At 34.0% G+C, this 18,425-nt stretch overlaps 1 protein-coding gene across 6 annotated transcripts in view; it reads right to left on the bottom strand.

Moving 5' to 3' along the window:
* The window catches only part of LOC139510158 (PAN2-PAN3 deadenylation complex catalytic subunit PAN2-like), a 312,625-nt gene that overhangs the window by 83,167 nt on the left and 211,033 nt on the right, over positions 1–18,425 (bottom strand). For all 6 annotated transcript variants that reach the window (XM_071296503.1, XM_071296504.1, XM_071296507.1 and 3 more), the window contains 3 exons: positions 17,922–18,061; positions 9,822–9,934; positions 3,601–3,699 (listed from right to left, as the gene is read on the bottom strand). In XM_071296503.1, the coding sequence (XP_071152604.1) occupies positions 3,601–3,699; positions 9,822–9,934; positions 17,922–18,061 (352 nt within the window). The remainder of the gene's footprint in view (positions 1–3,600; positions 3,700–9,821; positions 9,935–17,921; positions 18,062–18,425) is intronic.

Genomic DNA, 18,425 nt, shown 5'->3' with positions numbered 1-18,425 from the left:
TATGGACTTGATCACCAAAACTTAATCTTGTTCACTGATCCATGAAATGAGGTCGAGGTCAAGTGAAAACTGTCTGACAGACATGAGGACCTTGCAAGGTACGCACATATCAAATATAGTTATCCTATTACTTATAATAAGAAAGAATTCAGCATTACAAAAAATTTGAACTTTTTTTTCAAGTGGTCACTGAACCATGAAAATGAGGTCAAGGACATTGGACATGTGACTGACGGAAACTTCGTAACATGAGGCATCTATATACAAAGTATGAAGCATCCAGGTCTTCCACCTTCTAAAATATAAAGCTTTTAAGAAGTTAGCTAACGCCGCCGCCGTAGCCGCCGGATCACTATCCCTATGTCGAGCTTTCTGCAACAAAAGTTGCAGGCTCGACAACTAGAGGCTCTAAAGAGCCTATGTCGCTCACCTTGGTCTATGGGAATATTTAACAAAGAAAGCAGATGGATTCATGACAAAATTGTGTTTTGGTGATGGTGATGTGTTTGTACATCTTACTTTACTGAACATTCTTGCTGCTTACAATTATCTTTATCTATAATGAACTTGGCCCAGTAGTTTCAGTGGAAATTGTTAGTTAAAATTTACAAATTTTATGAAAATTGTTAAAAATTGACTATAAAGGACAATAACTCCTTAGGGGTCAATTGACCATGTCCGTCAAGTAGAATTATTTGTAAATCTTACTTTGCTGAACATTATTGATGTTTACAGTTTATCTCTATCTATAATAATATTAAAGATAATAACCAAAAACAGCAATATTTCCTTAAAATTACAAATTCAGGGGCAGCAACCAAACAACCGGTTGTCAGATTCATCTGAAAATTTCAGGGCAGATAGATCTTGACCTGATAAAAATTTTACCCTGTCAGATTTGCACTAAATGCTTTGGTTTTTGAGTGATAAACCAAAAACTGCATTTTACCCCTAAGTTCTATTTTTATCCATGGCGGCCATCTTGGTTGGTTGCCGGGTCACCAGACACAATTTTTAAACTAGATATCCCAATGATAATTGTGGCCAAGTTTGGTTAAATTTAACCCAGTAGTTTCAGAGAAGATTTTTGTAAAAGATAACTAAGATTTACGAAAAATGGTTAAAAATTGACTATAAAGGGCAATAACTCCCAAAGGGGTCAACAGACCATTTTGGTCCTGTTGACTTATTTGTAAATCTTACTTTGCTGAACATTTTTGCTGTTTACAGTTTATCTCTATCTATAATAATATTCAAGATAATAACCAAAAACAGCAAAATTTCCTTAAAATGACCAATTCAGGGCCAGCAACCTATCAACGGGTCGTCCAATTAATCTCAAAATTTCAGGACAGATAGATCTTGACCTGATCAACAATTTTAACCCTGCCAGATTTGCTCTAAATGCTTTGGTTTTTGAGTGATAAGCCAAAAACTGAATTTTACCCCTATGTTATATTTTTAGCCATGGCAGCCATCTTGGTTGGTTGGCCAGGTCACCCGACACAATTCTTGAACTATATACCTCAATGATGATTGTGGCCAAGTTTGGTTTAACTTGGCCCAGTAGTTTCAGAGGAGAAGATTTTTGTAAAAGATATCTATGATTTACGAAAAATGGTTAAAAATTTACTATAAAGGGCAATAACTCCTAAAGGGGTCAACAGATAATTTTGGTCCTGTTGAATTATTTGTAGATTTAACTTTTCTGAACATTTTTGCTGTTTACAGTTTATCTCTATCTATAATAATAATCAAGATAATAACCAAAAACAGCAAAATTTCCTTAAAATTACCAATTCAGGGGCAGCAACCTATCAACAGGTTGTCCGATTCATCTCAAAATTTTAAGGCAGATAGTTGTTGACCTAATAAACAATTTTACCCCATGTCAGATTTGCTTTAAATGCTTTGGTTTTTGAGTTATAAGCCAAAAACTGCATTTTACCCCTATGTTCTATTTTTAGCCATGGCGGCCATCTTGGTTGGTTGGCTGGGTCACCGGACACAATTTTTAAACTAGATACCCTAATACTGATTTTGGCCATGTTTGGTTAAATTTGGCCGAGCAGTTTCAGAGGGGAAGATTTTTGTAAAAGTTAACGACGCCAGACGACGCCGGACGCCAAGTGATGAGAAAAGCTCACTTGGCCCTTTGGGCCAGGTGAGCTAAATATGAACGAAAAACAAATATTTAAAACAAAAACAAAGGACAACCACTGAATTACAGACTCCTGAAAGCCAGTCCAAACCATCCCTTTGTGGTATGGAAACTTGTGGTATAATTTCAGAGAGTCCTTACCATCCTTTTGTGGTATGGAAACTTGTGATATAATTTCATAGAGATCCATACACCATTCCACAAGTTATTGTCTGGAAACTAGAAAAAAATGTTTTTTTGGGCACCTATATGGTCCTTAATTCCTAAACTGTTAGGACTATAACCCCCAAAATCAATCCCAACCTTCCTTTGTGGTTATAAACCTTTTGTTTAAATTTCATAGATTTCTGTTTACTTAAACTAAAGTTATTGTCCCCAAACCAAATGTCTTTGGACAATAACAATGCGTGAACCACCATGGATTTTTCTAGCATTCCACTGAGTCCGGTATTCGGACCCATTCCCAATGGCAAAACCCCTATATTTTTCCCAATTTCAGGTGTAAAAATTCCCTAACGTAGTCAAAAAGTCCGGATTGAAATCCGCAATTTAACCTTTCCAAAACTACGCTTTTCACTTTAAAGGTAAAAAAAGCGGGAAATCCTTATCACATGTGCGCTTTAAGAAGCCCCGAATTTTGATATTAAAATAAGATATTTTTTAACTTCTTTCCTTTTTGTCGTCTCACAATAGTAAATACTATGTGAAGAAATTGAAAAACACAGACGGCAACAAATCCCGTAAAATCTTATCTTTTTTCAAACCAAGAGCTGTTATTGACGATGCCGCAACTGCATGTAATGAGTCTGAGGCAGCGTTATCTGAGACTGAATCAATTGAAAATGTTATCGATGTTGTTGATGTTTCTTCCAATGACAATTTAATTTCAAATGATGATCAAAGTCAAACCAATACCGATTCGCTACTGATACAACCTGAGGACAGGCTTGTAAATTCCAAACTCAAACTGAAATCTGTAAACCAAATAATGAAATACCAACAATTAAACCTAGTAGTAGTAAAGTCATGACTGTGTTGGGTAGTACTGACAGTAAAACTGCTCTTAATGATAAATTAAAAGTATATGATGTATCAGACAGAAGACTTTTTGATGCAAGGTTGTATGAAATGACATATAAATGGTTATACTATAATGAATCCTTAGAGGGATACGTCTGCAAATATTGTGAGTTATTTCCGTTTGGTAGTAATTCTAATAAATTATAGTATGATACATACTAAAACTGACATCTGGTTTATTTGTAGTTTTCCCAATTTCTATATAAATCGCGTAAAAAAAATTCCCAAAAGTGGCCAGGGTCCTTTTTCCCAAAATACCCAGATAAACCCCTGACCACGACCACAAAATTTTGCAGTGGAATAAAAAGAGCAACAGAACAATTACAGTAATGTCACAGTAAAAAGAAGATATATCTCACCATTTGTTGAATTTTCCAGAATTCCAAATCTCTGATGTTCTCCATACCACAGTTTAATGCCAGAATGTCAGGAATATTTCTGATTACTTTAGACTGCATCTAATAAAAATAAAAAAAATTCAAATTTTACTTTAACTTGACTCAAATTATATACACTATAATGCTGTGAGCGAGGCTCTCAAATTAAATTCATAGCTTCAATTGCTCCTCTTTTAATGATAGGAAAAGGCACTGATCATTTTTTTTTTGTCTACGTTTCTGTGTGTATTACAAGTTCACAATTGTTTATTTACTGTTTATGTTGACAATAAAGATAATAAGTTGTTGTTTTGATTATAAATTTGCATTAGAAAAGTCATTCATACTACATGTTCATAATACATGGCAATACACGTTCACACATCACATCACTATTAACCAAAAAAGTCAAAATAACTATAACTATACCTTCCCCCCCTTAAAAAAAAACCCAGAATAAACTAAACATCTCATATTTTAGAGTTATTTCATTCAGCTATCAACATTTTTTCATTGTTCCTGTTAAGGAATTATTTGGTATATCTTCATCAAGTTAAATTGTCATGATAGTTTAACTAGTCCTAACTAGAATTTTGTAGGATAACAGTTGAACAACTTTCAACAGATAAAAAATATATCCTAAATTGACAATGCCTAGATAGAACATGGATTGATAAAAGTATGATTATCAAAATTAATTGCCATATTTTTTTTTTTTGGTATGTTCAAAAACAGTTTTGATCCTTAAGGTAACATTCTTATATAATTTTGTATTCAATTGGTACTTTATTCCTATTTTCAAAGCTAGATATCATCATAATATTTTAGGAGCCCAAGTTTGTAATAAGCTAAAACAGGGGAAGTTATTCAGAAATTAATTTCCAACACCTGTACGATGAAGCTGAAATGGACAGCATATTTCTGTGAAGGCATAGTTGTATTTTGATGACCAAAATTCTATTCTAAAGTCATGAAAGTCTTCATTTTTACACTCTTCCATTGTGACTTGGGAGATAGAAAATGCTGACCCAAGCTAAAAACACTCGCTGACACATTCATCAAATTTATATTCAAATTTGACAAGGTACATTGTCTTAATTAAATTACCTAGTTATTAACACCTTTGAAGTCTTATCCACTGTAAGTGATTTTAATGATATGATTAACCTTCGGGCAATCACCAGGTGTCCTATATGCAATTAAACTTTGTGATAAGAAATCGATGAGACAAATGGCTATTTTACCAGTACATTGCCAAAACAGCAAGACCATACCTGCAAATGGTGTCAAGGGAGAGCCATAAATTAACTGATTTTTCTCCCAAGAACAGGGATTGAACCAGGAACCCTTGTATTAGTAGTCCAATGCACTAACCACTTAACCACGGCTTTCATGAACATGATTGCAAATGAGGTTATGAAATAAACATTTGTAATTTTCACCAGAGAAAACCTTTGTTGAAAAGTAATCCAAATATAAAACAGCTGTTGAACACATGTTGCTCTATGGAGCAAGCCATTAATTTGCCCTTGCATTTAAAGAAGTTTTTTTGGTAATATTCTTTACAAAGCACAAAATTGTCTGCATTCCCCTCAAAAGCTCACAAAACATTTAAACAAACTTATTAAGAAGGGATATAGTTACTATACTGTTGTAAGGTCAAGATTGCACATTTTGACTTTAATATTGATTCACTTATAGGGTCTTTGCATTGGAAATAAACACATTTATTCTACATGTAAAACAAGTTGTAGGCAAGATACAAGTCATGTTCTTCTCATTTATGTTTTGATGGTATAATACTTAACCCCTAACGGGAGGAATTGTACCTGAAGTTCATATGATGAAAACATATTTTTTCAATCAGTTTATTTGAGGTCTGAGGCTGGCATGTCAGTAACTGCTAGTTGTTCTTTGTTAATTCATGTATCATTGTCATTTTGTTTAGTTTCTTTTGTTACCTATTCTAACTTCCGACTCAGATTCTTTTGAACTGACTTTTACTGTGCATTTTGTTGTGTGTTTGTTTTTTCTACATTGGATAGAGGTGTAGGGGTAGGGTTGAGATCTCAAAAAACATGTTTAACCCTGTGACATGTTTGCGCGTGTCCCAAGCCAATAGCCACTGGCCTTGGTTAGTCTTGAATGATTTTCAATTTTAGTTTTTTGTGTATATTTCTGAGTTTAGAATGACCTCCATTATCACTGAACTAGTATACATTTTCAGGGGCCAGCTGAAGCACGCCCTGAGTGCAGGAGTTTCTCTCTGTATTGAAGACCCATTGGTGGCTTTCATCTGTTGTTTGCTCTTTGGTCGGGATGTTGTCTCTTTGACACATTCACAATTTTCATTTTCAATTTTAGGTATTAACTGTATTTTTGTTATTTCAAGTAGATTGCACAAAACAAATCATAAAACAAAAGGCTGTCACAACGACAGCAAACCGGATTTATTAACATTTTTTTGTGTCCTGGCAATATCACAAGAACCATTACTGATTAATGGTGAAAGTGAAAATCGTCAATATCAAATTTGACCTCCATTTTATCATCAGTATCAACATATTAAAATTTGAAAAGCTTAGATTGAATGGTTCATGAGTAAATGCAACAACGTGAATGGAAACGCCATTTTACGATCTTTCAAGAACCATAACTCCTGAACGGTAAAAGTCAAAATCGTCATTATTTAACTTGAACTCTATTTTGTCATCAGTAACAACATATTAAAATTTCAAAAGCTTTGGTTGAATGGTTCATGAGAAAATGCACGGACACGACTGTAAACACCATTTTTCAATCTTTCAAGAACCATAACTCCTGAACGGTAAAAGTCAAAATCGTCATTATTGAAGTTGACCTCCATTTTGTCATCAGTAACAGCATATTAAAATTTCGGAAGCTTTGGTAGAACAGTTCATGCATAAATGCACAGACACGACTGGAAACTCCATTTTTCAATCTTTCAAGAACCATAACTCCTGAACGGTAAAAGTCAAAATCGCCATTATTACACTTGACCTTCATATAGTTGTCAGTAATAACATATTAAAATTTTAAAAGCTTTGGTTGAACGGTTCATGAGTAAATGCACGGACAACATTTGATTGCCGCCCGCCCGCCGTACATCCCCAAATCAATAAGCGACATTTTTGTCACAAAAATCCAGTTAATAAGTTTCATAAATACACCCAACGACTTTGTCAATAATCTCCCTCAATCACAATGTTATTTCATTCCGCAGCATATACACATATTTAAAAGTAGTGTCCTTTAACCAGGAAAAAACACCTTGTTTTCCCCCTTTTTTGTCCTTAATTCATAAATGGTTTTAGCAATAACCCCCCAAAGTCAATCATAACCATCCCTTATTAGTACAGAGTATGGAATCTTGTGGTATAATTTCAGAAAGATTCATACACTTTTACACAAAAATGCTTGTTTTTTGCCCCTTTTTGGCCCTTTATTCCTTGACTGTTTGCCCCATAACTCTTAAAATAAATCCCAACCTTCTACTTATAATATTAAACATTGTGGTACAATTTCAGAACAATTGAAATACTTATACACAACTTATTGTCCTGAACCAGATAAATGCTTGTTTTGGGCCCCTAATTCCTAACTAAACCTTAGGGACCACAACCCCAAAATCAATCCCAAGCTTTCTTTTGTTGTTATAAACATTGTGTTAAAATTTTATTCATTTCTATTTACTTATACTAAAGTTATTATCCTGAAACCATCTGTCTGAAACCTCTGCAACAAGGTGATACCAATATACGACCTTCGTATAAAAATACTGAAACAAGAATGTGTCCATAGTACACGGATGCCCCACTCACAGTATCATTTTCCATGTTCAGTGGACCATGAAATTGGGGTCAAAATTTTAATTTGGCATTTAAATTAAAGAGATCATATCATAGGGAACATGTGTACTTAGTTTCAAGTTGATTGCACTTCAATTTCATCAAAAACTACCTTGACCAAAACTTTAACCTGAACTTTGCAATTTCATTTTCTATGTTCAGTGGACCATAAATTGGGGTCAAAACTTTAATTTGGCACTAAAATTAGAAAGATCATTTCATGGGGAACATGTGTACTAAGTTTAAAGTTGATTGGACTTCAACTTCATCAAAAACTACCTTGACCAAAAACTTTAACCTGAATCCGGACGAACGGACGCACAGATGAACGAACGGAGAGTCGGACGAACAGAGTTACAGACCAGAAAACATAATGCTCCTCTGCTATCGTAGGTGGGGCATAAAAACTAGAGGCTCTAAAGAGCCTGTGTCGCTCACCTTGGTCTATGTGAATATTAAACAAAGGAAGCAGATGGATTCGTGACAAAATTGTGTTTTGGTGATGGTGATGTGTTTGTACATCTTACTTTACTCAACAGTCTTGCTGCTTACATTATTATCTCTATCTATAATAAACTTGGCTTAGTAGTTTCAGTGGAAAATGTTAATAAAAATTTACAAATTTTATGAAAATTGTTTAAAATTGACTATAAAGGACAATAACTACTTAGGGGGTCAATTGACCATTTCGGTCATGTTGACTTATTTGTAAATCTTACTTTGCTGTACATTATTACTGTTCACAGTTTATCTCTATCTATAATAATATTCAAGATAATAACCCAAAACAGCAAAATTCCCTTAAAATTACCGATTCAGGGGCAGCAACCCAACAACTGGTTGTCTGATTCATCTGAAAATTTCAGGGCAGATAGATCTTGACCTGATAAACAACTTTACCTCATGTCAGATTTGCTCTAAATTCTTTTGTTTTTGAGTTACAAGCCAAAAACTGCATTTTACCCTTATGTTTGTTTTTTTAGCCGTGGCGGCCATCTTAATTTAAATGTTGGTCATCGGACACATTTTTGAAACTTGATACCCTAAAGATGATTGTGGCCAAGTTTGGACTAATTTGGAACAGTAGTTTCAGAGAAGAAGATTTTTGTAAAAGATAACTAAGATATATGAACTAGAGGCTCTAAAGAGCCTGTGTCGCTCACCTTGGTCAATGTGAATATTAAACAATGGACACAGATGGATTCATGACAAAATTGTGTTTTGGTGATGGTGATGTGTTTGTAGATCTTACTTTACTAAACATTCTTGCTGCTTACAATTATCTCTATCTATAACAGTACTTTCTGTGGAAAATGTTATTGAAAATCTTCAATTTTAAGAAAATTGTTAAAAATTGACTATGAAGGGCAATAACTCCTTAGGGGGTCAATTGACTATTTTGGTCATACTGACTTATTTTTAGTTCTTACTTTGCTGTACATTATTGTTGTTTACATTTTATCTCTTTCTATAATAATATTCAAGATAATAACAAAAAAACAGCAAAATTTCCTCAAAATTACCAATTCAGGGGCAGCAACCTAACAGCCGATTATCTGATTCATCTGAAAATTCCAGGGCAGATAGATCATGACCTGATCAACAATTTTCCTTCCTGTCAGATTTGCTTTTAATGTTTTGGTTTTTGAGTTATAAGCCAAAAACTGCATTTTACCCCCATGTTCTATTTTTAGCCATGGCGGCCATCTTGGTTGGTTGGCCGGGTTACGCCACACATTTTTTAAACTAGATACCCTAATGATGATTGTGGTCAAGTTTAGTTTAATTTGGCCCAGTAGTTTTAGAGGAGAAGATTTTTCTAAAAGATTACTAAGATTTACGAAAAATGGTTAAAAATGGACTAAAAAGGGCAATAACTCCTAAAGCGGTCAACTGACCATTTCGGTCACGTTGACTTATTTGTAAATCTTACTTTGCTGAACATTATTGCTGTTTACAGTTTATCTCTATCTATAATAATATTCAAGATAATACCCCAAAACAGCAAAATTTCCTTAAAATTATCAATTCAGGGGCAGCAACCCTTCGGGCCAGGTGAGCTAAAAAAAAGGGGAAAAACATCAGCAATTTTACTATTTGTAAAAGGGCATAACTCTACAATGGAAAAGTGACACCACCAAAAGTCAAAATTGATCTGTGCTTTGTGGCAATGAGCATTGTGAATAAGTTTCCTAACGTTTAGTTGAGGCAAACTAAAGTTAAACAATGGAAACCAATTTTATGCATACCCTACGCTGGACATTGGTTAAACTTAATGCCCGCTTCACTACGGTGTGGACATACAAAAATACTTTAATAGATAATACTACTTACATGGGGTTGGTACTTTTCACAAGAATTACACCATGCCTGTGTATTTTGTTCTAATGACAGACTATGCTTAACAACCTCTGCAAATGTGAACCTTACTGGAGGTTTATTATGTCCTGTAATATAAACACACAGATATAATTAAGAGTATTTCCATATCAATAATCATCCAACAAACATATAAAACTTGTGTGGCACTACAAAATATCTGTTACACCAGAAGCAGCCTAAAAAAATATCTGCAGCTTTTTTTTTAATCTTTTTTTTGTTTTCTGAATATTTTGTTTTATCTATGGATCATTTATTTGGTACATAATGGAAAAAAATGTTTCAGCATTTTTTTCTACAAAAACTTACTAAATTTCAAGTTAGCCCTTAAACTTGTTTGTCTGGTTGGTGATACTTTTATTACAAAATTTCTGTCAATTTGATACGAGATGACTTTAAAGTTGTGGTATTTTTTTCAAACCTTTGACTTCAAACAAGCATTATAATTAGTCATTGGAAGCACTAATAATGATTTCTCTCTGACTACCAATGCTCAATTTCCTTTCTTTGACAAAACTGATTTTTCTGACAACTTTTAAGAACTTTGATCAATAACCATTGTAGAAAGTCATTGATTCAGTCAATAAATTCTTTTAATTCATAACTAGAAATTAAAAATAAACTGTTAACAGAGATATGTCTCGCATTATCATTTTCCAGGTTCAATGGACCGTGAAATTGGGTAAAATATCTAATTTGGCCTTAAAAGTAAATTGAACAACCAAAAGGGAACATGTGTACTAAGTTTCAAGTTGATTGGACTTTAACTTCATTGAAAACTACCTGGACCAAAAACTTTAACCTGAAACTCACATTTTTAATTTCTATGTTCAGTGGACATGAAAATGGGGTCAAAAGATTAATTTTGATTTAAAATAAGAAAGATCATATCATAAGAAACATGTGTACTAAGTTTCAAGTTGATTGGACTTTAGCTTCTTCAAAAACTACCTTGACCAAAAACTTTAACCTGAAATGGGACGGACGGACGAAACAGATGGACAGATGGACGGACAGACGGAAGGAAGCACAGACGGAAGGACGCACAGACCAGAAAACATAATGCCCCTCTACTATCGTAGGTGGGGCATAAAAATAGCAACACTTTTAACATGTAAGTTTTGCAAATATTCAAAGTCAATGAACCATGACTGAAGGTACAAGGCTAATTTTATTGAACAATAGATGACTTAGAGGATTCCATGAGAGAACGGAAGTTTGTAACTGCCAAAGGTCATTAAGGTTACGTGACGCCATTGGTCAATTCTTAAAAGCAAATCTTCAAAGTTTTTTTTACAAATTTAACTATTTAAGGGTTTTGTATGTGTAGGAAAATAGTATACTGAGTGCGTGAACTAAAAGTGTTTCTTTTGAAGTCAATTTTATGCGTGGATGTATTTCTAAATGGAAGAATTTATTGGATTTATTTTTGATAACAGTTACGCTATAATGGTGACGGTCGAAACGAGGCCACACGTCCAAGATGGACAATTCTCAACGAGATGAAGAAATGATAGATGCAATCAAGAGAAGAACTTGTGGTATTTATTGAGTAAAAACTGTGAAAGCCAGTGAAACACCATTAAGGCCTGTGCAACAAGATGTTGATGAAGCAGGGCCAAGTGCTATTGATAATATTGGGGAAAGGTCAACCGGAAATCACCTTACAATGCAAGCATTGTGGGATAAAATATCAAACATGGCCAATGTCAACAAAAGGCAGATAGAATCTCGTACAGAGATAATTGCCAATTTGGCTGCAAATATGCTTACTGTGCAGGACGCTGTTACACAGAAAAACGTTCATAAGACAAAATCAAACACTAAACAAGTATGTTTTGATTGCATATCCATCTTGAAATTAATTAGACAAACCGATTTTGACAGGTAAAAATTAATGTAATTAAGAGTATTGGGACTGCATAATAAGACCAGAATTCGGAATACACAGGGTGCGGTTTACAAAGAGTGTATTAACAAAGACTTTGAAGGGAAAAACATGGGACTTTAATTTTCGGCCGGAATGGACAGGAAACCAGTTTATTCAGGGTCCGGTTTACTCAGGTTTGACTGTACACAAAAAAGACAAAGATGACAATGAGGTTAACCTTATAAACAATAACAAGAGTGCACACGCTGAAATGTCTCGCCTTCTATACTAATCATTGATATTATGTTGATAGTCCTAAGTATAAAGCTAAGCTTTAATACAACTGTCACATAAACTTAACATTAACCAAGATAACTAAACAAAGACCAATGAACCTTGAAAATGAGGTCAAGGTCAGATGAACCATGCCAGGCAGACATGTACAGCTAACAATGCTTCTATACAACATATATAGTTGACTTATTACTAATAGTTTAAGAAAAATAGACCAAAACACAAAAACTTAACACTGTGCAATGAACCGTGAAAATGAGGTCACGGTCAAATAAAACTTGCGCGACTGACATAAAGATCATAAAATATTTCCATACACCAAATATAGATGACCTATGGCATATAGTAATAGATAAAAAGACCAAAACTCAAAAACTTAACTTTGACCACTGAACCATGAAAATGAGGTCAAGGTCACATGACATCTGCCCTCTAGATAGGTACACCTTACAATCATTCCATACAACAAATATAGTAGACCTATTGCATATAGTATGAGAAAAACAGACCAAAACACAAAAATTTAACTATAACCACTGAACCATGAAAATGAGGTCAAGGTCAGATGACACCTGCCAGTTGGACATGTACACCTTACAGTCCTTCCATACACCGAATATACTAGCCCTATTGCTTGTAGTATCTGAGATATGGACTTGACCACCAAAACTTAACCTTGTTCACTGATCCATGAAATGAGGTCGAGGTCAAGTGAAAACTGTCTGACAGACATGAGGACCTTTCAAGGTAAGCACATATCAAATATAGTTATCCTATTACTTATAATAAGAGAGAATTCAACATTACAAAAAATCTGAACTTTTTTTTCAAGTGGTCACTGAACCATGAAAATGAGGTCAAGGACATTGGACATGTGACTGACGGAAACTTCGTAACATGAGGCATCTATATACAAAGTATGAAGCATCCAGGTCTTTCACCTTCTAAAATATAAAGCTTTTAAGAAGTTAGCTAACACCGCCGCCGCCGGATCACTATCCCTATGTCGAGCTTTCTGCAACAAAAGTTGCAGGCTCGACAAAAATGAAAGTGAGCTGTTGGATAATGGCCTTGAAGATATATCTGTCGATGAGGATGATTAAAATATTGACGATATTGTTAACACTAATGACAATGTGGAAAATAAAACATTTCTAAACGAACTAGAGAAAATGTATGAAGAACCAAAGAAATTTGGGGACAGCATGGATAATCAGATGGCCAAATTAGTTGACCAGGCAATAAATAAGCCAATGAAAACAAGAGACACTAACAAAATTAGACGATCTGTATTTAGTTCCAGAAAACTGTAAACGGTTACAGGTATAACCAGATGCTCCACAGGGCGCAGCTTTATACGACCGCAGAGGTTGAACCCTAAACAGTTGGGGCAAGTATGGACACAACATTCAAGCTGGATTCAGCTCTAAATTTGGATTGTGATTAAATAGTTGACACAGCATAGGTTTCTGACACAGAATGAATGTGGTCTAATGAACTTAAAAAATTTGTTTTGCCTTTGAGCAATTCACTATGCTGTTGAATATTAATCCTCTCAAAAAAATGTTTGAAGAAATTTTCTTTTTATTTATGAAATCTGAAATGACTGATCTCAATTCAAATTTCTAATGGAGTTTGCAACAATAACTACTCATTCAAATACATCATAAAATATTAAAATGTAAAAAAAGTGCTTGTAATCACTGAATGGTAAAGATTGTTTTAATTTATTTGTTGGTAGTAAAAGTGAATATACATTGTATATTGTATATAAAACAATGATTTAAGTTGATTCAATTACTATTCTGGACAAAGAGAGATAATAACTCCAATTTTCAAAGAAAATTTCATAATCAAAGAGCTGAATAGCTCTGAGGGGAAAGACGGCCCTTGTCCCCCCTTTTTTTTGGGGGGAAGGGGGATATCTTTTGATAGTCTTCATATAAAGAATGAAAAAAAGAACAGCTAGAACATGTAGAAAGCTTGACAATATTGGAGTCAATTGTTGTTGTCTAATCTAATTTTGTTTCCTTAGTTTAGGATTCAATTTGGACCAAGAGATCTTCTAAATCTAAACATTCGATTAAAGTTGATACTTAATTATGTAAAATTCAACTGATTTCTGTCATTTGACAACAACTACAAAGTTTTCTGAAATCTTAATTGTGTACCACTGAACTGCAGGCTAGGCCATTTTCCATTTTTTGTGACAGTGACAAGATTTTTTATTTTTTTCTTAAGAAAAGTTAGGACTGAAAAATCCATTTAAATTTAAATTTCCATTGATAAAGTTCCCAGTTACAACTTTCATCACAGGGATACAGGTACTAATAAACTAGAGGCTCCAAAGAGCCTGTGTCGCTCACCTTGGTCTATGTGAATATTAAACAATGGAAACAGATCGATTCATGACAAAATTGTGTTTTGGTGATGGTGATGTGTTTGTAGATCTTACTTTACTAAACATTCTTGCTGCTTACAATTATCTCTATCTATAACAGTACTTTCTGTGGAAAATGTTATTGAAAATCTTCAAATTTCAAGAAAATTGTTAAAAATGGACTATGAAGGGCAATAACTCCTTAGGGGGTCAATTGACTATTTTGGTCATACTGACTTATTTTTAGTTCTTACTTTGCTGTACATTATTGCTATTTACAGTTTATCTCTATCTATAATAATATTCAAGATAATAACAAAAAAACAGCAAAATTTCCTCAAAATTACCAACTCAGGGGCAGCAACCTAACAACCGATAATCCGATTCATCTGAAAATTCCAGGGCAGATAGATCGTGACCTGATCAACAATTTTACTTCCTGTCAGATTTGCTTTTAATGCTTTGGTTATTGAGTTATAAGCCAACCAGATGCTCCGCAGGGCGTAGCTTTATACGACCGCAGAGGTTGAACCCTGGACGGTTGGGGCAAGTATGGACACAACATTCAAGCTGGATTTAGCTCTAAATTTGGATTGTGATTAAATAGTTGACACAGCATAGGTTTCTGACACAGAATGAATGTGTTCTAATGAACTTAAAATTTTTGTTTTCTCTTAGAGCAATTCACTATGCTGTTGAATATTAATCCTCTCAAAAAAATGTTTGAAGAAATTTTCTTTTTTATTTATGAAATTTCAAATGAGAAAAATTGAACCCAATTTTTTTAATCACATCCCCCTTTCCCTTATTCCAAAACTAATCTCAATTAAAATTTCTAATGGAGTTTGCAACAATAACTACTCATTTAAATACATCATAAAATATTAAGATGTAAAAAAACTGCTTGTTATCACTGAATGGTAAAGATTATTTTAATTTATCAGTTGGTAGTAAAAAGTGAATATACATTGTATATTGTATATAACAAAGATTTAAGTTGATTCTGGACAAAGAAAGATAACTCCAATTAAAAAAAAATCTTGCTATTGCACAATATTTTGCAATTAGATATTTCTTGCTTACTATTCTGGACAAGGAAAGATAACTCTAATTAAAAAAAAAATTGCTATTTCACAATATTGTGCAATTAGATATTTCTTGCCATTGCGCAATACTGTGCAATTGAGAAGACTTGCTATTGCACAATACTTAATATAATAATTTTAAATCCTGATTTGGACCAACTTGAAAACTGGGCCCATAATAAAAAATCTAAGTACATTTTTGGTTTCAGCATATCAAAGAACCCCAAGATTTCAATTTTTGTTAAAATCAGACTAAGTTTAATTTTGGACCCTTTGGACTTTAGTGTAGACCAATTTGAAAACAGGACCAAAAATGAAGAATCTACATACACAGTTAGATTTGGTATATCAAAGAACCCCATTTATTCAATTTTTGATGAAATCAAACAAAGTTTAATTTTGGACCCCGATTTGGACCAACTTGAAAACTGGGCCAATAATCAAGAATCTAAGTACATTTTTAGATTCAGCATATCAAAGAACCTAACTGATTCATTTTTTGTCAAAATCAAACTAAGTTTAATTTTGGACCCTTTGGACCTTAATGTAGACCAATTTGAAAACGGGACCAAAAGTTAAGAATCTACATACACAGTCATGACAGTTAGATTCGGCATATCAAAGAACCCCAATTATTCAATTTTGATGAAATCAAACAAAGTTTAATTTTGGACCCTTTGGGCCCCTTATTATGTTGGGACCAAAACTCCCAAAATCAATACCAACCTTCCTTTTATGGTCATAAACCTTGTGTTTAAATTTCATAGATTTCTATTTACTTATACTAACGTTATGGTGCGAAAACCAAGAAAAATGCTTATTTGGGTCCCTTTTTGGCCCCTAATTCCTAAACTGTTGGGACCTAAACTCCCAAAATCAATACCAACCTTCCTTTTGTAGTCATTAACATTGTGTTTAAATTTCATTGATTTCTATGTACTTAAACTAAAGTTATTGTGCGAAAACCAAGAAAATGCTTATTTGGGCCCTTTTTGGCCCCTAATTCCTAAAATATTGGGACCAAAACTCCCAAAATCTATACCAACCTTCCTTTTGTGGTCATAATCCTTGTGTTAAAATTTCATAGATTTCCATTCACTTTTACTAAAGTTAGAGTGCGAAAACTAAAAGTATTCGGACGACGACGACGCCAACGTGATAGCAATATACGACGAAAAAATTTTCAAATTTTGCGGTCGTATAAAAAACTTAACATTGAGCAATGAACCGTGAAAATGAGGTCAAGGTCAGGTAAAACCTGCGCGACAGACACATAGATCATTAAATGTTTCCATACACCAAATATAGTTGACCTATCGCATATAGTATTAGAAAAACACACTAAAACTCAAAAACTTAACTATAACTACGTACTGAACCATGAAAATGAGGTCAAGGACAGATGACACCTGCCAGTTGGGCATGAAAACCTTACAGTCCTTCCATACACCAAATATACTAGACCTATTGCTTATTATATAGTATCCGAGATATGGACTTGACCACCAAAACTTAACTTTGTTCACTGATCCATGAAATGAGGTTCAGGTCAAGTGAAAACTGTCTGATGGGCATGAGGACCTTGCAAGGTACGCACATACAAAATATAGTTATCTTATTACTCATAATAAGAGAAAATTTAACATTAGGCCATAAAAAAGCTGCCTACTCAAATTCTTTTATTGTCCTGATTTGAAGAAGTTTTTTTTTAATCAGATAGGCATGAAGAATAATAAACACCCGATGCTTCAATTTCTTTTTTTGAAAAAAAAAAGAAAATGCCTACCTACCTACCTACCCACTGTCTCAACCTTGGGTAGGGTTTGGGCAAACCAAACTATTTTTAATTGTGGCCTTACAAATAATATTTATTTCAAGTAACGGTAGTCACTGATCCATGAAAATGAGGTCAAGGACATTGGACATGTGACTAACGGAAACTTTGACATGAGGCATCTATATACAAAGTATCACTATCCCTATGTCGAGCTTTCTGCCACAAAAGTCGCAGGCTTGACAAAAACGAAGTGAAAGTTTCATAGTCACTAGACTCTGACCGAGGGGCCTAATAATCTCCATGGAATTGAGATATGCCAATGCTTATACGACTGCATACCAATTATCATTGACTTACCACTAGTGGTTCACCATAAACTAGACCTAATCACAAACATTGTTGACACCGCTGACACTGACGCCGGAAACAGCATACCTATGTCTTGCTTTTTGACTCCGTCAAGCGAGACAAAAATTGCTTGAACTCAATAATTTGTATCCTCAAACAAATATATAAACCCAAAAGAATAAAAGTTCTAACTAACAGGGAATTGTCAGGTTCTTTACTTGTGCTAGCTTATGTGTTTCATTTTACCATACATGTAAAACAAGACTCATGATCATTTCAAACCTATTGGAATATAAGTTACCTGGTGGTGAGCAGTCTGGATAATGAAGATTGACAAGGGTAGTATCCGAAACTTTTTCCATCTCCTGTCCACAGCGACATTTTAATGTTGTGTTTGTTCTCATTCCAAATAATTCAGAAATGATAGAAAGCTCCTCAAATCTACAATATTAGTATTTACTTTTAAACTTTTGTCAAAAACAGTGGCTATATATAAGGATATCTTATGACCTACTAAACATTTCTCCATAACAATTCTTAAAGAACTTGTCTCAGCAGAGTATCCGCTGTCCCATTATCATAATTGTAAGTAAAGAAAACAAGAATGTGTCCTAAGTACACGCATGCCCCACTTGCACTATCAATTTCCATGTCCAATGGACCGTGAAATTGGATAAAAAATCTAAATTTGCAATAAATTTAGAAAGATCATACCAAATGGAACATGTGTACTAAGTTTCAAGTTGTTTGGTCTTCAACTTCATCAAAAACTACCTTGACCAAAAACTTTAACCCGAAACTCTCA

The sequence above is a fragment of the Mytilus edulis genome, chromosome 2 (assembly GCF_963676685.1).
Source record: "Mytilus edulis chromosome 2, xbMytEdul2.2, whole genome shotgun sequence".
Lineage (NCBI taxonomy): Eukaryota > Metazoa > Mollusca > Bivalvia > Mytilida > Mytilidae > Mytilus > Mytilus edulis.
The sequence above is the reverse complement of the archived record's forward strand: the minus strand, read 5'-3'. Positions and strand labels throughout refer to the sequence as shown.